Here is a 23,089-nt window from a genome sequence, read left to right on the forward strand (position 1 = left end):
GAATGCTTGTTAATGGTTCCTCATCCTCTTGGAAAGGAGTGACAGGTGGTGTGCCTCAAAGATCTATCCTGGTACTGGTGTTGTTGAACATCTTTCTAAAATGATTTGGTTGAAGGAGTAGAGCGAATGCTTATTAAATTTGCTGATTTAAATTGGGAGGGGTTGCAAATACAGTAGAAGACAGAGACAGGATACAGGATGGTCTTGAGAAGCTGGAAAACTGGGCTAAAACTAATAAAATGAATTTTAACTAGGATAAATGTGAAGTTCTGCATTTAGGTAGGAAAAATCGAATGCATCATTATAGGATGGAATAGACTTGACTTGTATGTGTGAAAAGGATCTAGGTGTCATAGGGAACTATACACTTACAATTCACTCAATAACATCCAACTTAGAATTCAGAACCACAGGATGTAATGATGACCACTGACTTTATAAGATAATTATGAAGGTTCATAGAAGATATGGTCTGTAGCCGCTGATAAACCTAATAGTTCATTTAAAAAGTTGAGAGGCAGTATATATCTGAATACCAGTTTCTATAGGAGAAACAACAGAGTTCCTTTTGTGTCCAGGTTGTTTAATATCTGGAAACATCTGACTGGTCACTGCTGGAATCATAATGTTTGATCAGGTGAACACACAAAAGTTTCTAACCAGAATTAAACTTTGTTGGTCTTAAAGCTTCCACTGCACTCAAACTTAGTTCTAGATTTTGGGGGGAGCAAACTGCAGCTCAGAAGCCACATGTGGCTCTCACACATAATTGTGTGCCTTTCAAAGCCCTCCACCCCATCAGCTGGCTTGGATAAGGCACTTTTCTCTTTAAATCACTGTACCAAGCCAGCTGGCAGCTCGGATAATGTATTTAAACTTGCTTTCTTTCAACCTCTCCGTCCTTCCCTCATCGATCTTTTTTCCTTCCTTCCTTCTTGTTTTGCAGCTCTCAAACATCTGATGCTTATTCTGTGGCTCTTACATTAAGCAAGTTTGCCCCGTCTCACATTTTGTTTGCAATCTCCCTGGAGCCATTAGCTCACACAGTAAGAACAGATCCAGTTATAACTGGAATAACAATTAATGGAGAATATAATAAATTGAGCCTCTTTGCAGGTGATGCAATTTTTTATTGTTTCTACCCTTCAAATTCATTGTATCATTTAATGGAGAACATTGATGTATTTAGTAAGGTTTCTGACTTTACCATCAATTAGGCAAAATCCAAAATTTATTCGATATCTATATCCCCAGCTGTAGAACAAACAGTAAATTCAAAGTTCCCCTTCAAGTGGGTGTCTAAAATGATGAGGGATTCATATCCCTCTTAGTTTATATGATCTTTATGCAGTAAATTTTAAACCAATCATCACCGCTATAAAATCTTCCTTGGATGGTTAGAGGGAGTTAAATCTAACCTTATTAGAAAAAATTGATCAATTTAAAACATTCGTATTTCCTAAGCTACTATTTTTGTTTCAGAATTTACCTCTTTGCATTTCTACAATAGAACTAAGAGAATGGCAATATTTATTTACTAACTATATATAGGCAAGCAAAAAACCTAGTGTAAACTTTGCACTAGTTGCTAAACCATCTGACTTGGGGGCCTTGCACTGCCTAATCTGGAACAATATTATGAAGAGGCATAGCTAAAATATTTTGTGCTGTACGCTCCCCCCCCCCCAAAAAAAAATGGATAAGGCTTGGATTAGTATTGAAAAAAACATAAGTTTTGCCAGATCACCTTCATGAAACTATTTGGAACACTTATAAGGAAAGAAATGAGATTTGGCTGTGATTACTAAGAGCCAGCATGTGTTTCTCAAGAACAAGTCATGTCAGACTAACCTGATCACTTTTTTTGAGAAAGTTACTACCTTGCTGGATCAGGGGAATGCTGTAGACATCGTTTATCTTGATTTCAGTAAGGCTTTTGATAAGGTTCCACATAATATCCTTGTTGACAAGTTGATAAAATGTGGTTCGGATCTTGTTACCGTTAGGTGGATCTGTAACTGGTTGACAGATTGCACTCAAAGAGTGCTTGTGACTGGTTCCTCATCCTCTTGGAGAGGAATGACAAATGGAGTGCCTCAAGGATCTGTCCTGGGACCTGTTTTGTTCAATAGCTTTATCAATGATTTGGATGACGGAATAGAGGGAATGCTTATTAAATTTGCTGATGATACTAAATTGGGAGGGGTTGCAAATACAGTAGAAGACAGAAACAGGATACAGGGTGACCTTGACAGGCTGGAAAACTGGGCTAAAACCAATAAAATGAATTTTAACAGGGATAAATGTAAAGTTCTGCATTTAGGTAGGAAAAATCCAATGCATGGTTACAGGATGGGGGAGACATGTCTTAGCTGTAACATGTGCAAAAAAGATCTAGGGGTCTTAGTGGATCATACGCTGAACATGAGTCAAAAGTGTGATGCAGTGGCTAAAAAGGCAAATGTAATTTTGGGCTGTATCAACAGAAGTATAGTGTCCAGATCACGTGAAGTGATGGTATTGCTTTACTCTGCTCTAGTAAGACCTCACCTGGAGTATTGTGTTCAGTTTTGGGCACTACATTTTAAGAAGGATATAGACAAGTTGGAATGGGTCCAGAGGAGGGCGACGAAGATGGTGAGGGGTCTGGAGACCAAGTCCTATGAAGAAAGGTTGAAGGAGCTGGGGATGTTTAGCCTGGAAAGGAGGCGGCTGAAAGGTGATAATATCACCATCTTCAAGTACTTGAAGGGCTGTCATATAGAGGATGGTGTGGAATTATTTTCTGTGACCCCAGAAGGTAGGACCAGAACCAGTGGGTTCAAATTAAATCAAAAGAGTTTCCGGTTCAACAGTAGGAAGAACTTCCTGACCGTTAGAGCGATTCCTCAGTGGAACAGGCTTCCTCAGAAGGTGGTGGAATCTCCTTCCTTGGAGGTTTTTAAACAGAGGCTAGATGGTCATCTGACAGCAATGAAGATCCTGTGAATGTAGGGGGAGGTATTTGTAAGTTTCCTGTATTGTGCAGGGGGTTGGACTAGATGACTCTGGGGGACCCTACCAACTCTATGATTCTATGAAATACAAAAAATTGCTACTAACCCCTTTTTGAAACTCACTCCGCACATATGGGACAAACATAGATTTATTCTGGCACCAGTCTCCTCCCCAGTTGTAGCTTTTTTAGGCCAATCATGGTTTCCAGCAGGTTGCCCAATATGTGAATATCAGGAATGGAGAATGAAAGAACTTTATAGATTCATAGACATTTGTAATAACGGCCATATCCTATGTCTGCACTGGCTTATGTCGCTGACACTAAAATAACCATCTTGATTAGCCTCTACGTAGTCACCTGAATAATATTTGTCTCTAAGTGATCAGGCATTTGTTTTCCCATTATAATTGTTGTACTTGTTGTAGGAATTGATTCATTATCTTCTTTCTGCGTGGAAAGACATCCTAGAGATGAATGTACACAGAGTTGATTGGACTGTGCTGTCTAATATGAATATAGCCATGATTCACAAAGAACAAAGAAATTAAATTTCACATCCTTAGTTTCTTGTGCACAAATATACATGTGTAGGAAGATGAGTCTAATTTATGTCTAACAAAAGTCACTGCTTTTGCCCTTCTACCTGTTATTTTTGACTCCGCCTTTGCTACCACAGTTATTAAACATCACCTTGCATAGCATTGCAACATCGTAATAGGTTTAACCTATGAAACATACAGTGGTGTTGTAGGAGAAACTAGTTTACAATAGGCTTCCCCATCCCCAGGTCCTAGCGGGGGATCCCCCGGTTTTACAGGCTTCCCCTCGCCCCCAACCAGCTGGCTGGTGGTGGAAGCCCTGCCCCCACAGCCCCCATTTACCTCTAGATCTCCAGCAGGTTTAGAAACCTGCAAACCGGTCTCCTTTCAAAATGCCTGTGAGTGTGTGTGCCTTTAAAGTTGAGCAGGAAGCAGGAGGTACTCCATGGGGAAGAGTCAATAACAGAAGCTCTTCAAAGCACAGCCCCTCCATTTGTTTTGCTTTTGTTTTAGAGCAAGTAAATGGTGGGTATGAGTTTGTGTATGTGTGTGAGAGAGAGCAGTAGCTAGGACTGCCAATCCCCACGTGGGGGCCAGGGATCCCCCAGTTTGGAAGCCCTCCCCCCCCTTCAGGGTGATCTGAAAGTGGGGGGAGGGGAGGGAAATGTCTGCTGGGAACTCTATTATTCCATATGGAGTATTATTCCCACAGGAAATAATGGAGAATTGATCCACGGATATCTGGGGCTCTGGGCGGGATGTTCTTTGAGGTAGAGGCACCAAAGTTTCAGTATAGCATCCAACGCCTCTCCCCAAAATTTCCCCCAAGTTTTAAAAAGATTGGACCAGGGAGTCCAATTCTATGAGCCCCAAAAGAAGGTCCCCCTATCCTTCATTATTTCCTATGGAAGGAAGACATTTTAAAAGGTGTGCTGTCCCTTTAAATGTGATAGCCAGAACTCCCTTGGAGTTCAATTATGCTTGTCACACCCTTGCTCCTGGCTCCACCCCCAATGTCTCCTGGCTCCACCCCCAAAGTCCCCAGATATTTCTTGAATTGGACTTGGCAACCCTAGTTTACAACCATCTGAGAAGCATATGGTTGCAATCCTATAAGATGAAGAAGATATTGGATTTATATCCCGCCCTCCACTCCGAAGAGTCTCAGAGCGGCTCACAATCTCCTTTACCTTCTTCCCCCACAATAGACACCCTGTGAGGTGGGTGGGGCTGGAGAGGGCTCTCACAGCAGCTGCCCTTTCAAGGACAACCTCTGCCAGAGCTATGGCTGACCCGAGGCCATTCCAGCAGGTGCAAGTGGAGGAGTGGGGAATCAAACCCGGTTCTCCCAGATAAGAGTCCGCACACTTAACCACTACACCAAACTGGCTCTCCTAACTGGCAATCCTAAGTGTACTTGCTATGAAGTCTCGCTGAAATCCTCTGGTAAACCTGCTTTTGATTGGGTGAATGAGTTCATGCTTGCTGTCTAGCAACTTTAGAGCAGAGCTTTCTAAATAGTTAATTTTGGGTTAATATATAACCAATTATGCTAAGAGTACTCTCTCATGACAGACTTTTCATGAAACTGTTGATTTTTTGCAGAATGTTTCAGTAAACAACTTTAAGAACAGCACTTCAGGAAAACATTCTAAGCTGCTAAAAATAACTTCCATCACATGACTTGGTACTTTAGCATGAAAGCATAATTTACAGGTTTAATTTGCTATCCCACGATATTTTTGACATTTTCTTGCACAGAGGCTCGAACTGAATAACTTAATATTTCTATGCACAATTAGTGCTTCTAGTGCAAAGCAAGACAATTTAATGTAATTTTATACTATTTAATTCTTTGTGGTTCTTCCTGCATGACTGCGGTTTTTTAAATTGGTTTTTATACTGTATATTGCAGAATTGATAAACGGCTATAGTACACTAAGAAAGATACGGGTGTCGTAGTAGCTCATCCGATTCAATGGCTGTTGTATCCTGTTGTCTGATTTTTTAAAAAATAAGCACAGAAGTAAAAACATGTTCTATTTTTGTATTGAGGTTCTGGGTAGAGAGCAGAGTCTGTGCTTTCAGTTTCATGACCTGTACAGAAAATAATGTATAGGAGAGCTGCCGTGTCCATTCAAAGTCAATTTAATTGGTTCTTATTTTTACCTCCTGCTAAAAAATATGCCTGTGCTATTTTGTAGTGAAGTATAGTTGGTTCATACGTTGCTGCAGCAGCATGAGAGCAAATTCCCTATTATGTCTGATGCAGTGAGCCACCATTGGCGAACCGTTTTGCTTATAAGTCAAAAGAAAGGGAGGAAGGGAAGGATGACAAATGTATAGGATTGCAAAACCTCTGTGTGGCTGGATTCCAAAAAGAATGTAATTCAAATTTTAGGTTAGGGTGTATTTCTTCCCACACTGCTCCAGTGAAGGGAGGTGGCTTTCATATCACTTGATTACGCAGGGGAAAAGATCTCGGGGTCATAGTGAATAGCTCAATGAAAGTATCAACCCGCTGTGCTGCCGCGGTGAAAAATGCAATCTCTGTGTTAGGGATTACTAGGAAATGGATTGATAATAAAAAGCCAATATTGTAATGCCTCTCTGTGGTGCAGGCTCATTTGGAATACTGAGTACAGTTCTGGTCACCATATCTCAAAAAGGACATTACAGAGCTGGGGAAAGTACAGAAGAGGGCACCCGATATGATGAGGGAGCTGGAGCACCTTCGCTATGAGAAAAGGCTGAAGAGTCTAAACTTTTCAGTTTAGAAAAGAGACAACCAAGGGGGACATGATAGAGGTTTATACAATTATGCAGGGGATGGAGAGAGCTGACAAATAGAATTTTTTTCTTCCTGTCCCAAATTACTAGAACGAGGACATCCAATGAAACCCGTGTGCACAAGTTTCATGGTGGACAAAAGGAAATACTACTTTACACAGAGACTGATTAAAATGTGGGATTCACTGCCAGTGGATGTAGTGATGACCACAGCTTTTAAACAGGGATTAGATAGATTCATAGAGCTTAAGTTAATCAATGACTACTAGCCATGGTGACTGAGGGGAACCTCCGCAGTCAGAGGCACAATACTTCTGAATCACAGAGCCAGGAAGCAAGATCAGGGGAAGGCCTGGTTGACCAATGCGTGAGACAGGATGCTGGACTAGGTGGACCATTGGTCTCATCCAGCAAGGCTCTTCTTATATTAGTCTGCTTCTGCGGTGGGCGACCCTCAGCACACAAGGTGAACAGCGGCTTCTCCAGACCACTTTGATCAGGACAGAGGTATGTTTTTTTGCCTCTGTAATCAAGGTAGCCCCTGAAGCTATGGCAGCTCCATTGGGTCATATGAACATATGAAGCTGCCTTATACTGAATCAGACCCTTGGTCCATCAAAGTCAGTATTGTCTTCTCAGACTGGCAGCGGGTCTCCAGGGTCTCAAGCTGAGGTTTTTCACACCTACTTGCCTGGACCCTTTTTTGGAGATACCAGGGACTGAACCTGGGACCTTCTGCTTCCCAAGCAGATGCTCCACCACTGAGCCACCGTCCCATCCCCAGCAGTGCGGTCAAAGGCAATAGCCATCATTGTCTCCTGGACCCTTGCACTAAGCAGCCAGGTTTGAGACATTAGTGGTGCTGCTGGGGCATGGCTTGCTCCTGTCACGTTAGGCCAAGTACAACACTTATACCCCTCTTTCTTTTGGGGGCACTTGAGGCAAAAAGAATGTCCACCCTGGTCTCCTGTGGAAAAACTCTGGAGTGAAAATTTTTAAAAGTTAGCTGCAGCTAAGTCCCACAGAAAGGAGTAAGACACCAAAACAATACATATAAATGCTTGGGTTCAGGGCACAATATTAAAAAAAATACAAACATGCTTCTGCAAGAAGCCAAAGACTAGCCTTGTGGGTTCCTAGGGCAAATGTACACAAGAACCAGACTGTTGTTTAAAAAAAAGATTATAAAGTTTATTTATGATATATTAATAAAGAGAAAATCATTGCTAACACATTATTCAGGAATCATACAGAACAGAAAACAACACAGCTAGTTTCAACTGCCTACTCCTGTTTAGAACTACGTTAGGTGGCACAAACCTTAATTTACATAGGAAGGCCACAAAGCTTGCATTGTCTACATTTCTAGCAATTGCAGGTCATAATCTGGGCCTAAGTCCATGAAAATCTCAACTGGCTTTTATCAAGGGCCACAAAGTTTCTGGCCCATCATGTCAGGCAATGGTGGCATCCAATTAGAACATGCTTCCATGATCTTCTGGAAAATTACATCACCTCTGCTGGTCTCCCCCCTCCCATCACAGATCATTGGTTTCCATGAGATACCAGTTAACTGCCTTCCATCTTTGGCCTTCAGGATGATAAGCCTGCAGACCTAGGTTGCCAGTCCCCAGCTGGGAGCAGGGGATCCCCTGGTTTAGAGCCCTTCCCACTGGTTCAGGGCTATCAGGAACCACAGGGAAATTACTCCACTCAAATCGTCAAGAAACCCCAAAATAAATATGTGCCTACATTACCCAGAAGTGACTTATCACATTGGTGACATCAGGGGTGATGCTCTGTTTTTTTGGCAAAACTTCATGGTAAGAAGCTAATTCTACTGTAGAGTTTTGCCCACCAACCAGAGGTTTGCTCACAACATGCCTCCATCACTTCTGGGTGACACAGGCATGTCGCGTTTACTTCCTGCTCCTTCCCTCCTCGTTGCTAATAAGGATCCCCATCCCTCACCCACTCATCCACTTTAATTTAATTTAATTTGTGATTTATATTCCGCAAGGCGGGCTCAGGGTGGCTTACAACATTAAAACGTTGCAATAAAAATAAATATCCAATTAAACAAAACAATTGTAAAATATCTCATAAACATAATACATAAATAGAGGGTCATAACTCCAACAATAATACAGCCAGAGGCCACAGTTCAGCGGTCGGTATGACTTCAGCTAGTTAACACCACATAGCACAACTATTGGACCTGGCAACCCTAGTAACACCTAGCGACACCTGCAGGTCAGCTCAGGCCTATCATGGTTCACATTAACCCTTGGGGAGATGTTGGAGAAACTACTTTGCTTCACAAGTACATATCTAAGGCTATTATCTAAAACTGAGAATAACTTTCATAGAACCAGAGAATCATACAGTTAGAAGGGACCTCCAGGGTCATGTAGTCCAACCCCCTGCACAATGCAAGAACTTCGCAAATATTTCCTCCGCACACAGACATTCCACTGTGACCCCTGCTCCATGCCCAGAAGATGGCAAAAACCTCCAGGATCCGTTGCCAAACTGGCCTGGAGAAAAATTGCTGACTGACCTCAATCAGCATTTCCCTAGGCATGTAAGAAGGGGCCACAAGAACTAAGCACTGATGCAACTCTTCCTGCCTTCCTTCTCATGATCTGCCTAAGTCACAGAATCAGCATTGCAGTCAGATAGCCATCTAGCTTCTGCTTAAAAGCCTCCAAGGAAGAAGAGCCCACCACCTCCCGAGGAAGCCTGCTCCACTGAGGAACTGCTCTGTTAGGAAGTTCTTCCTAATATTTAGACGGAAACTCTCTTAAAGCTATACCATCACTTCACATGATCTGGACACTGTACTTCTGTTGATACAGCCCAAAACTGAATTTGCCTTTTTAGCTACCGCATCACAGGTCTGACTCATGTTCAGTGTACAGTCCACTAAGACCCCTAGATCTTTTTTGCACCTACTACTGCCAAGGCAAGTCTCCCCAATCCTATAAGGATGCATTGGATTTTTCCTACCCAAATGCAGAACATTATATTTATCCTCATTAAAATTCATTTTATTGGTTTTGGTCCAGTTTTCCAGTCTGTCGAGATCATCCTGTGTCTGTCTTCTACTGTATTTGCAACCCCTCCCAATTTAGTATCATCAGCAAATTTAATAAGCATTCTCTCTATTCCTTCATCCAAATCATTCACAAAGATGTTGAACAAAACTGGTACAAGGATAGATCCTTGAGGCACTCCACTTGTCACTCTTCTCCAAGAGAATGAGGAACTATTAACCAGCACTCTTTGGATGTGATCTGTCAATCAGTTAAAGATCCACCTAACGGTAACAGGATCCAAACCACATTTTACCAACTTGTCAACAAGGATAGTATGTGGAAACTTATCAAAAGCCTTACTGAAATCAAGATAAATGATGTCTACAGCATTCCCCTGATCCAGCAAGGTAGTAACTTTCTCAAAAAAAGGAGATAAGGTTAGTCTGACCTGACTTGTTCTTGAAAAACCCATGCTGGCTCTTAGTAATCACAACCATCTTTTCTAAATGCTCAAGGACTGTCTAATTGATTATTTGTTCTAAAACTTTTCCAGGTATAGACATCAAGCTGATGAATCAGTAGTTACCCAGTTCCTCCTTTTTCCCCTTCTTGAAGTTGGGGACAAGATTTGCCCACCTCAAGTCTTCCAGCACCTCATCTGTTTTCCAAGAATTATCAAAAAAAATGGACAGAGGCTCAGAAATTACATCTGCAATTTCTTTAAATATCCTTGGATGCAGTTCATCTGCCCTGAGGACAACTAAGTGTTGATGTACTATACCCCTATGCTGATCCTGTGCTCCCCAACCTTCCCTCCTGACATCTTCTGTGTTTGCCATGTTGAACATCGTTTCCCTCACAAGAGAAGACTGAGGATAAGTAGGAATCGAGCAGTTCTGCCCTTTCTTCATCACTGTTACAATTTCACGTTCCTATCCTCACAAGGGGCCTTCCATGTCCTTGCTCACTAGCCTAAGCCCATACTGAGCTATAGCTTTCCTAATTCTTTCTCAACAAGCACCAGTTATTTGTTTATATTCATCCTGGGTTATAAGACCTTCCTTCAATTTCCTAAATAAATATTTCTTTTATTTCTCAGGTCTTTAGAGTTCTGTTTATGGAGCCATCTTGGCCACTTTAGGCTCCTCCCATTTCTCCTTCTCATAGGAATCATTTGTGATTGGGCTTTCAATATTTTACTTTTATGGAATTCCCGCACCTTTTGAACTCCCTTCTCCTTATGTATTTCCGACCAAGGGATTTTAACCAGCATAACTCTGTTTGTCAAAATTTGCTTTCCTGAAGTCCAGCCTATATATCTGACTATGTACAGCTTTTCCCTTTCCCAAGACTGTAAAGTCCAAAATCGCATGGTCACTACTACAGAGGGTGCCCACGACTTCCACCTCATCAAGAAGAAGACTGCAGATTTATACCCCGCCCTTCTCTCTGAATCAGAGACTCAGAGTGGCTTACAATCTCCTATATCTTCTCCCCCACAACAGATACCCTGTGAGGTAAGTGAGGCTGAGAGGGCTCTCACAGCAGCTGCCCTTTCAAGGACAATTCCTGAGATAGCTATGGCTAACCCAAGGCCATTCCAGCGGCTGTGCAAGTGGAGGAGTGGGGAATCAAACCTGGTTCTCCCAGATAAGAGTCCACGGACTTAACCACTACATCAAACTGGCACTCAACCAGTTCTTCCCTGTTGGTGAGAATCAGGTCCAAGACAATCCTCTTCTTCTCCACTTTGTGGAAAATATGAAGTTGTCAGCAAGACATGTCAGGAGTTTATTTGACCTTTCATTTTTAGCAGAGTTGGACTTCTAACAGATGCCCGGGTAGTTGAAATCTCCCATGACCACTGTTTCCCTTCTCTTTGAGAACTTTGCAGTCTGTTGTAGGAGTATCTCATCTAAATCCTCTGCCTGGCTTGGTGGTCTATAGCAGACTCCCACCATAATATCACTCTTATTTCTTACTCCTTTTATTTTTATCCAAAGACTCTCAAGAGAACTGCCATGCTCAGATTCATGAATTTCCTCACTATCTGCCTCCCTCATATATAATGCTATGTCTCTGTCCTTCCTTATTTGTCTGCCCTTTCAAATAAGTTGTGCCCCTCAGTCCTATTATTCCAATTGTGTCATCCCACCAACTTTCAGTAGTGCTTATTAAGGTCATAATTCCCTTCCTATATTAGGACTTCAGGTTCCTCCTGCTTATTTCTCATACCCTGTGCATTAGTGTAGAGACATGTTTTATGCACCCTGAGGCTTTCATTTCTTTACATACTGGCAAGTTAATCATGCCTAGCGTATGTGCCACTCCCTGCAAAACTGTAGCATTCTTATAGCTAGTCACTGGCATCGTAGTAGGTTTTGAATTATTGTCTTGCTCCCCCATAGCCTCTTATCGAACACCTTTTTTCCCTACCTTCGTGAGGTGCAGACCATCTTCTGATAGAAGAGCTTCATCTTGAAAGCATAAGCCATGGTCCAGAAATCCCTGATGACACCATCTATGTAGCCAGTCCTTTACTTGCAGTATTCTTCTTTCCCATCCTAAGTCACAGCATTTGACAGGAGGATATGACAAAAACATAACCTGCACTCTCAGCTCCTTCACCTTCTGACCCAGAGCCACAGAGTCTCTCTTTATACATCCCAAGCTGTGTCGGGCAGTATCATTTGTTCCCGCATGGATTAGCAAGAAAGGATAATTTTTTATTTATTATTATTATCTGGTGGGGTATGAAGCCTGCTGCTAAACATGTTTGAACATCATCTAGGCAGGGCTAACTTTTGCACAGTTGTCCCCACAACTGGCAACTAAATATAATGTAGATATGTTATTTGAAAAGCTGTGCAACAGTGTCATGTTTGTATATGCCAATCCTAGAATATACATTTTTTTAATTATTAGCTTGACTTTCTTGATTTTAAATTGCTAATTAATTCACTGTATAGTCACAATGGTTTATTTGTTTTGCAGCTTCATTTCTTCAGCATCTGATTTTCTGATGAGTCAATTTACTTATATTAACAAGCGAAGCATTTAACCTGTTGACTGTTCAAGGCATATTTTATTACATAAATGCTGTGGGGCGAGGCGGGGGGGGGGTATTCACTGCTGAAGGCCTACATTTATACTCTTTTGATTGCAGACTTCTGCAGGGTTTCTGTCACTCTGCATTCACATGTGCACAAACTCAGAATTTTGCAGCTCTAAATAAATACTAGGCAGCATATATTCTTTTCCATGCTGAGAAGTGAGTTTTCACAGATGGTAGCTTAATTCTGTAAATCTTTTTCTCAGGTAATGAAGACAGAAGCTATGTTCCAAGCACACTGCTACCATTTAAAATTATTTTGAGTATAGATCAGGACAAGCTGTTTGTTTTGAAGAGCAGGAAATCCACAATGGCTATAACAAAATAAAGTAGTAAAAAAAAAAAGTGTCTTCGGGACAGAAGGCATTAAGGATACAGAAGGATAGGAAGACTATCTTTTATATTCACCCAATGCTGTGCTTATTTCATCCGAGGTCTTGTTGCCTATGAAATTTGATAAAATACTATTTTGGAAATACTGGGTCGGAAACCACTAGTGAGTCATTGTTAGTGACAAAGTGGCAGGAGGGAATGAGAGGTGTGGAGTGGGATGAAGTATTGTTAAGTCGGAGAGGTAGAACTAGTAATTAGACCCTAAACAAATACCAAAAGAAAAAAATCCATTCTAGGTCATTCTTCTAAAAGATGGGTAGAAAATTAATGATAGCCATACTTAGATGGTGTTAGAAGACAATTTAATAGGGAAAAGTAAGTGGTGCCTGATTATTTCACTGCACTGATAATGTTTAAGTAAGAATGAATGTCTACAATAAAAAAATCCTTTACAATTTCTGTGCATATGTATTATAAAAATGCATACTAACCAATTATGTTGCATTATAGTAATTATATTAAAGTAATAACCTGTCTTTTTCCCACTGTTCTTCAACGCTGCTTAAAATGAATTTCCCCCTCGTGTATAAGTGCATTGTCATTCTTGAATAGAAAAGTGATGTTTGAAATAGTCTGTGGGCACTGTGAACACTTTGTTGTGCTGAAATTGCTGCTTCTGTTCGGTATGTTTTCTTGTGAGTCTTCGTGTGTTCTGTACAGCAGTTATCCCTGGAGGATGGATGGGGAAAAATTGAAATTTTAATGCTAAGTGGCTTATGTCTTAAAAGCACACACATGCTCCTATTTTTACATTCCTAAAACCCTGACACTACTGTCTGCAGTCCAACTTCAAACGCGTCTCAAGGTTAAAAGGCTTGACAGAAAGTAGACTTGGTCTGAAAATGACATTCTTAGCTGAAGCAAGCACTTTGTGCCTACTTATAGTGCTGGCTAAAAGATCTTTTGAAAAAAAAAATCTCCATAGACAATTATGCAAATGACTTTTGCTGTTTATCATATTTGACAGATCCCATGAAATAGAGAAATGGTTGAACTTTATTCAGTACTCTTAAATACTAGTGAAATGCCCATCATGACAAGCAGTGTGTGGTTGAAGCTTTGTGTGGCCTCTATGCTCTGCCATGCAGTGACACTAACTTGTGTCCATTGATTACCCAGAGCAGAATACCCATTGGTATTCCCTAAATTTCACCCTAAATTTTATTCCCAAGCATCATTAGCCCTAGACTGGCTGTCTTATTTAAGTCTTTCAAATTTAGGAATGGAAGGGAGATAAGATTTCCCCCTCCATGAATCTCATGGCCCCCCACTTATTCTAATAGTGAAGTTGGCCACATCTGAGGATACTTATACCTGACAATTGGAGCTGTGAACAGGCAAGATAGATCATTCTATAAACCTGAAATTGTCCCAGATTTATTGAAAAACGTGAAATTCAAAGAAGTACATTGAGGGGTTTTAAAAAATCCAAAATGACAATAGAAGTGTCGATAGGACATACTGATTACTATGCTGAATGTTTTAATCTGTGAATTTTAAATGTTGTGATTTCAACTGATTAACATTTCATGGAACCTGCCCTGAGCCCACTTGCAGGAAGGGTGGGATACAAATCTAGTAAAATAAAATAAAATAAAAATAAATAGTTTTAAGAAAGGGATTCCCTCAGTGGCCCTTATTAGGCAATCATAGCATTCCAGGCTGGGTTTCTGGAAGTAAAAGGCAGGAGGGAAGGGGCCCTTTCACGGTTGTTTTGGACTTTGAGGGAGGATTCATTGGGACCAGGCCTTTGAACATATGGACATGTGAAGCTGCCTTATACTGAATCAGATCCTCGGTCCATCAAAGTCAGTATTGTCTTCTCAGACTGGCAGCGGCTCTCCAGGGTCTCCAGCTGAGGTTTTTCACACCAATTTGCCTGGACCCTTTTAGTTGGAGATGCCAGGGATTGAACCTGGGACCTTCTGCTTCCCAAGCAGATGCTCTACCCCTGAGCCACAGCCCCATTCATGGCTCTCCAGGGTCCCAAGCTGAGGTTTTTCCACACCAATTTGCCTGGACCCTTTTAGTTGGAGATGCCAGGGATTGAACCTGTGACCTTCTGCTTCCCAAGCAGATGCTCTACCACTGAGCCACAGCCCCATTCATGGCTCTCCAGGGTCTCCAGCTGAGGTTTTTCACAACTATTTGCCTGGACCCTTTTTTGGAGATGCCAGGGATTGAACCTGGGACCTTCTGCTTCCCAAGCAGATGCTCTGCCACTGAGGCACCGTCCCTTCTTTCTAGGGTTGCCTTTGAACATATGAACATATGACGCTGCATCAAGAGGAGTCTAATAGCACCTTTAAGACCAACAAAGTTTTATTCAAAATGTAAGCTTTCGTACACACACATACTTCATCAGACAAAGGAATGGGGTACAGTGAGCAGAGCTACATATAGCTGGTGGGCAGTGGTTTAGAATGCAGAGTGATACAAAGTCATATGTAGTTCCGCTCACTGTACCCCTTTCCATTGTCTGATGAAGTATGTATGCATACAAAGCCTTACATTCTGAATAAAACTTTGTTGGTCTTAAAGGGGCTACTGGACTCCTACTTTGTTCTGTTGTATGTCTCAAGTAGGCTTAGCTGCTTGCTGCTTGCTTCTATTCAGCAACAGCCACCTATGAAAGCCAGTAACACTTAGAGCTTCAGTGGTGAGTCTGGGAGACCCAGGTTCGAATCTCTACCATGCTGTGAAAGCCATTGGGTGATTTCAGGCGCCACATACTTCAGCCTAAACTACTTCACAGGGTTGTTGTATTGATAAAAAGGAGAAGAGAATAATGTAAGCTGCTTTGGATTCCACTGTGGGGGAAGGTGAGGTATAAATGAAATAAATATAGCTGAAGAGAGCGAGCAGATAAAAAGATAGGCTGGTGAATGATTAAGGAGAGAATGAGGCAGCGAAAACGGTTGCCAGGAGGAAGGTAAGAGGAAATAGTATGGGGGGAGTATATGAGGAAAGTGAGGTTCTTTCCCATAAGTCCTTGAGGTTATCTACCATGCAATGTGACATGGACCAGTGGCCGGCACCACACAACTGGCCATAGTTTTCCTAGACAGAGACTGCTGGAGGAGGAGATGGAAAGCTGAAGACAATGCGGCAGATAAATGTAGATTGGATGTTGGGTGGGAAGGAGAGAAGGAAACAGGAAAAGGAAATAGGAGTATGACAGGCCCCAGTCACGTCCCAACTCACAGGCAGATTTTCTTACCCAAACCTTGTGTTTCTCCTCAGTTGCCCCCAAGTACCATGTATTCCTTTTTCTTTGACTTGAACAACCAAACTATCGCACCCTGATGCAGATATTTGTTTAGGCTTATGACCCAGCAGAGGAACCTGAAGGAAACACAGGAACTGTGTTGTTTTTAAAGTCTTTTTAAATTGCACATTCAAAACAAAGTAAAAGTTTTATTTAACCAGCAGGGAAATATAAACACATATACATCAGAGAAGTCAAGGATTAGAAACTGTGAGGTAAAACTTTTTCCTGAGAACAGAATTAAAACCTTAAAACATACAAGAAAGTATTGTAGCTTCTTTTCAGAGTTCTCTAGATCTTTTCAGTGTATGCTTTTTTTTTTAGTATACTTCAGCAATAACACAATACCTTAATAGTTTTGCCTGGAGAATAGCTCTTAGGGTTTCTAGATTTCTCCCCTTAGAAGATTATAGCTTTCTACTAACTCTTGAGGAATCTAAAGCTTATTTGCCACAGATTCGGGGTCTCTTCAGAGCACAACCCCTTTTTACTGGTAGGGATTATTGGCATAAAGGTCTATGGTATGGTATGGTAGGGATTATTGTTCCTTTTTTCAAGAAGAAGTAACTTTTACTATTTGGCTTGACAGGGAGTTACTGCTTAACAACCAGTTCACTCTAGCCAAATCTCTCTTCCAGCAACTGTTGAAGCTGGGTTTTTTGGTGGGTTCCCATTTTTATATTCTAATAGAAAAGTTGGCCATATCTGAGGCTACTTAAATCTGGACATTGGAGCCATAAACAGGCAAGGCAGATCTTTCTCCAAACCTAAAAAAATGCTCCAAGTTTGCAGAAAAAGATGAAATCTAAAAACCATACATGCAGGGCCAGTCCTGGGGCACATGGCACCCCAGGCAGTCTCAACACCTTGTGCCCCCCTCCATGGTGGCGCCCTGCACCACCGCCCACATGGCAGATGGGGAGGAGGCGGGGCAGGTGAAGGAGGACAAGAATGGCCGGGGAGGGGGTGGGGCGGATGGGAGGAGGAAGAAAATCAGTGGGGAGGAGGCAGGACAAGTGAGTGGTGGATGAGAAGGGACCCGGGAGGAGGAAGAAAATCGGCGGGGAGGAGGCAGGACAGGCAAGCAGAGGATAAGAAGGGACAAGGAGGAGGTGTGGTTGGCAGGAAGAAGAAAATCGGTGGGGAGGAGGCAGGACAGGCAAGCGGAGGACGGGAAGAGATGGGGAGGAGGTGGGGCGGGTGAGAGGACGAAGGGAATTGGCAGGGAGGAGGCAGGACGGTGAGCAGAGGATGAGGAGGGATGAGGAGGAGGTGGGGTGAGCTGAAGGACGATGGGAATCAGCAGGGAAGAGGCAGGACAGCATGTGGAGAACAAAAGGAATCTGTAGGGAGAAGGCAGGACGGCAAGCAGAGAATGAGAAGGGACTGAAAGGAGGCAAGCTATGGATGAGGGAAATGGGTGGGCGGAGGAAGAGGCAAACTAGCGATTTGTCTGCCAGCATCCTATACCTAGTGGGTAGGCCATTCAACCCTGAGTACATGGGAGGGTTAAAAAAAAAAACAAATTTGATAAAAGGAGTACCTGCAACTTTAAGAAACAGAAGCCTTCATTAGCCATTGCTAGGCAACCACAGCATTCCAGGCTTTGCTTCTGTTGGTAAAATTCAGGGGTGGGACAGGGACCTTTCTGGGACTGCTTTAGCCTTTGGGAGAGGACTTAATGGGACCAGGCCTGGCAGCAACCACTGGGTGCCTTGATACTATCCAGTTTGCATGACTCACCTAGGCCTCATCACTTGCTGCAGCTCAACAACAGCTGTCCAAGAAAACCATTGTGGTGTAGTAGTCAGAGCTTTCAAGTAGGCTCTGGGAGACCTTGGTTCAAATCAAAGTGGACACTCACCAGGTGATGTCATGTACTTTCAACCTAACCTCAATCACAGGCTGGTTGTTAGGTTAAAAAGGAGGATAAGAGAATTATATAAGCTACTTTGGACCCCACTGTGGAGAAAGGTGGGGTATTAATACAGTAAATTAATAAATACACCTGAAGATGGGAGGCAGATAAATGGTAGTTTGGTACATGGATGAGAAGAAGAGAATGAGGCAGGGAAAAGGGAGAGAATAGGGAAGTTGCCATGAGGAGAAAAAAGAGTAAATAATGAGAAGGAGGGATACAGGGGAAAGTGAGATGCCCCTGGCAAGTCCTAGAGCAGGGGTGTCAAACTTATGGCCCATGGGCTGCAACCACTCCATGCAGGGCTTTAATCAGGTCCATGGCTCTTTTCTCCCCCCTCCCCCTCCTGTCCTCACCTTTGAAGCTCCAAGGCTGCTGAAGTTCCCAGCTCCTTCTGCCTTGTGTTTGCCTGCTTCATCTGGAAGCTCTTCTGGGCTTGCAAAGCTGCAAAGAGAATGCAGAGTGGATTTTGCATTAAGATCTCTGTGCTCAGATTACTCTGGGATTAGTCTATCTGGGCCCAGAGACCTTAATGGAAAATCCGTTCAGGTTTTTCCTTGCAACTTTGTCTGTGATGCAATATATTTCAGTGGAATTGAGGTAGGCTTGCCAATCCCCAGGTCCCAGCGGGGGGTTCTTCTGCTTTCCCAGGCTCCTTTCCACCCCCAGTCAGCTGGCCGGCGGGGGAGAAGCCCTGCCCCCAGAGGACCATGTGCCTTTGCACCTTCGGAGGCTTCAGACTCCGATTGAAAGGCTTCCTCTTGGGATGGTGTCTGTGTTACTTTGAAGTTGGCAGTGACTCGTGAGTAGAGAGGCCAATCCCTTGCTTCAGAGTCGCCAAAAACTGGGTGGGGGGGGGAGGGAAACGTCTGCTGAGCACTTCATTATTCCCTATGTGGAGATCGATTCTCATAGGGTATAATGGGGAATTGATCTGTAAGTAAATTTATTTTGTATCCCGCCCTCCCCCGCCAAAGGCAGGCTCAGGGCGGCTCTGGGGGAGGTTTTGGGGGCTCTGGGGGAGCTGTTTTTTGAGGTAGAGGCACCATATTTTCAGTATAGTATCTAGTGCCTCTCCCCAAAGTACCCCCCAAGTATCAAAACGATTGGACCAGGGGGTCCAATTCTATGAGCCCCAAAAGAAGGTGCCCCTATCCTTATTTCCTATGGAAGGAAGACACTTTAAAAGGTGTGCTGTCCCTTTAAATGTGATAGCCAGAACTCCCTTGGAGTTCAATTATACTTGTCACACCCTTGTTCCTGGCTCCGCCCCCAATGTCTCCTGGCTCCACCCCCAAAGTCCCCAGATATTTATTGAATTGGACTTGGCAACCCTAAATTGAGGTCAGGTAGTTTTACTTTCACTTTCTCCATCTTCCCCCATCAGTGTTTGTATGGTCAGTTATACAGATCCAGGTGGGCAGCCATGAAGCAACAGGATAACGTTGGAGTCTGAAGTTTTATTCAAAATGTAAGCTTTTGTGTGCTAAAAGCACTCTTCATCAGACAGTTGTATGGAATAGTATGGAATGCAGTTAGTGGTCCTACATATATAGAAAGTGAGCAGTGAATTAGTATGCAAAACAGTGAAAATGTTTTTAACAGATTAAAAGAATAACACATTCAGGTCTGGTAATTGTCGGCCTGGCATGTCAGAATTGGGGATTGCTATGTCGTTAGGTTTCTTAATTGTGAAGAGTAATACATATAGAGTCTGCTATAATGTTCCATTGGTCTCCTCTAAAACCATGGATTAAAATAACATTTTTCTGTAGAATGAAGTTGGAGTCTATTAATATACTAATACAAAAATACATTAGAATACAGTGGATGTGTACCTCTCAGGTATGGGTTAAACTAACAACTCCCTTTTCTAAGAGTAGTTCTGTCAGATTTCTACTCTGGTATATTGCATAATATCACCAACGTTATTCTGATACACTATTCTAAAAGAAGAATACAGTGAAATACCATGGATGTATAGCTCTACTTGGCGAGGATGGGTTTAGCATATTTAACAAGATAAGAAACCAGGGAGATGTTTGTTCCAAGTTTTATAACAACTTGTAATTCAGCAAATTTCCCTTTCAATTCTGTTCTTGACGTTCCTTTGCAGTAAACAGCTACTTTGAGGACACCCATTAAATATCCTGGAAGATTGAAGTGTTCTCTTACAGGTTTCTCAGTTTTGTAATTCCTGATGTCAAATTTGTTATTTTTATTGAGTGACTCCTGATTTTGTTATACTTGCTTTTATTATGTTATTTTAATTCTGTTTGATTTTATTGTTGTAAGCTGCCCTGACTTGCGGGATAGGGTGGGATAGAAATCCCAAAGTAAAATTGTGTCCATTTATCCTTTGGCGTAGGGTTTGTCCTCTTTGTCCGATGTAGAGAACTGAAGGGCGTTGTTGGCATTTTATGGCATATATAATATTGGAAGATGAGCAAGTGCATGAACCTGAGATGGTAATAAATGCTGTTAGGTCCAGTGATTGTGTTGTCTGAATATACATGGCAAAAATTGGCATCTGGGTTTATTGCAAGCTCTGGTACCAATGTACATGCTCAAAAGAGATGTTGTATTATTGTGGGTGAGAAGTTGCTTGAGTTTGGGGGCTTGTCTGTGTGCAGTAAAAGGTTTTTCCCCCAGTTCTTGTGAAAGAGAGTTGTCACTGTCCAATAGAGGTTGTAAGTTTTTGATGATGTGTTGAACTGTTTTGAGTTGAGAGTTGTGTTGTGACTACTAGGGGTATTCTATTATAGATCGCTCTGGTGAGAATCTCTGTCAGTAGGATTGGAGCAAATGCGTCCATAGCCTAACTGTATACAATGGATCGTTTGGTATGTTTAGGATGGTAGCTGGAAGCATGCAGATATGTTTCTCAGTCAGTAGGTTTCTGGTATAAGGTGGTGTCTATGCATCAATTGTGTATTTTTACAGTAGTGTCCAGAAAATATATTTCTTGAATAGATTGGTTCATTGTCAGGTTGATGGTAAGGTGAAAGTCATTGAATGCCTGGTGGAATGCGTCCAGGGCTTCTTTACCATATGTTCAGTGTAACACAGTTATAAGAGAGGTGTGAGCAGGTGGGAGTCTAGGAAGCATTGCTCCAAGTCAGCCATAAAGATGTTCAGTTGGTTCAGAATGCTGCAACCGGAATATTGACTGGAGTTGGTCATAGGAACCATAACACTCCCGCTGTGGCCCATCTATGTTAGCTCCCAATCTGTTACTGAGCACAAGTCAATGCAGGTGCTAATCCTTAAAGCCCTATACGGTTTAAGAGCAATGTATCTGAAGGACCACCTACTCTCTTATGAACTTACCTGACCACTGTAGTCATTGTCTGAGACCCTGCTTTGAGTTCCTCCACCTTCTGAAATTATCTGAGTCATAATCTAGGAGAGAGCCTTTTTTTCATGATGGTACCAAAACCCTGGACTTCTCTTTTCAGGGATTCTATCGTGATCTTCTGCCAGTGGCTGACTTTTTTGTCTGGTTTGGTTTCCCTCGGTGATCCATCTTTCCCTGCCCAACATTTTAATCACTTTTTTAAAAAATGTATTTTAAATCTGATTTTAATTGTTTTAATTATGTGTTTTTATTGGTTTCATTGGTTTTAAGATGTGATTATGTCAGTTTTTAATTTGTCCAGCCACCTTGGTGGCCTTGATGAAAGCAAAAAGGTGAGGTATAACTTTTGTTAAAGTAAGTACCAAAAAAAAATTGCTAGAATCCAAAGAGTTTATTTAGGTATGCTAAATAAATATGCACATTCAGCAAAATGTTGATTCTTTTCATTGGAACAGTTTGCTGTATCCCACACTACTCTTGAAACTCTCCTTTCTTTGATGTATTACTTCTTACTCTCTTTTCTTTGATGTATTTCCCCATAAATTTATATTAAGATAGTGTTTTATGAATTACAGGATTGGTTCTGCATTTCTTTGATGTGCACGTACACAAAAAAGTAAACTTTCATTTGAGTATAATATTAGCTGCTTGTGTTTTCTTTTCAGATTTTCTTGTTGGAGCTATATCACCATGAGAAAATCAGAAGAGGTATCCGTCAGCAGCTTAGATAACGAATGGAAGAGGACAAGAAAACAAAAACGACATGGCATATAAGAGGATTTAAGACCTGGAACTCTTGGCTATAACACACTTGTAAAAAAATGGGGCTTATTCTCTCAAAACAGAAATTACTGTAGCAAGTCATCAAGTTTGGAGTCATGCTGTTGAACTAGAAATAAGTATTTTTCCTCTTTTCAGCCAGTAACGGAGCATTGATGGATTATGATTTTCCCAATTTGGAAACATTCATTTTACCCATTTAGGCTATCCTCATGACTACATAAGGAATAGAACGTTTCATGCCTAATATTGATCAGGATGGGCAACTGAACTTGTCCAAACACACTAACACAAAAATGGCAGATTTTGCAGACTTGGTTCCAAATTGAGTCAGAGCTTCCCAATGCACTTTTTACAATCTGGGAATTGCTGTACTGTATGGCCGCCTTCTGAAGACCATGATGACATATAAAATAAGGATATCATCTTACTGTTGATATCTTTGAAGAGTCATAAGTAGAATCAGAAAAATGAATGGAGGCAAGGAGTGTGATAGTGGGGACAAGGATGGAGGGCTGCCTGCAGTACAAGTTCCAGTTGGTTGGCAACGGCGGGTGGATCAAAATGGAGTTCTGTATATTAGGTGAGCATTCTAACAGGCATGTTTGATTACTCAGAATTACTGCTGATGTTCAATCTTTAACAGCATTCCTGATTGGAGATTATCACACACACTAAAAGTTCTAATGTTACTTAAATTGATACTTATTTCCCCCTTTCCCACTGGAATGAATACTTTAGTGTCAGCTTGTTAACACTAAGTCAGATAAGGGGTAGCATTTTATTTAAGGGGCTAGGAAACCGTGGTTCCTTGTGGGTTAAATCCGGCTGGCAGAGAATCATCAGTTATCCCATCAGTTGACTGTGCCCTTCTAAAAAGAACTGTTCAGCCACC

The 23,089-nt window shown here is 42.0% G+C and overlaps 1 protein-coding gene across 2 annotated transcripts in view; it reads left to right on the forward strand.

Annotated features, from left to right (window-relative positions):
- MBD5 (methyl-CpG binding domain protein 5) overlaps nt 1-23,089 on the forward strand; it is a 201,106-nt gene that overhangs the window by 118,194 nt on the left and 59,823 nt on the right. For both annotated transcript variants that reach the window (XM_060257464.1, XM_060257465.1), the window contains one exon: nt 22,080-22,777. In XM_060257464.1, the coding sequence (XP_060113447.1) occupies nt 22,665-22,777 (113 nt within the window). In that variant the 5' untranslated portion in view covers nt 22,080-22,664. The remainder of the gene's footprint in view (nt 1-22,079; nt 22,778-23,089) is intronic.

Source organism: Heteronotia binoei, chromosome 16, assembly GCF_032191835.1.
Source record: "Heteronotia binoei isolate CCM8104 ecotype False Entrance Well chromosome 16, APGP_CSIRO_Hbin_v1, whole genome shotgun sequence".
In the NCBI taxonomy this organism is placed as follows: Eukaryota; Metazoa; Chordata; class Lepidosauria; order Squamata; family Gekkonidae; genus Heteronotia; species Heteronotia binoei.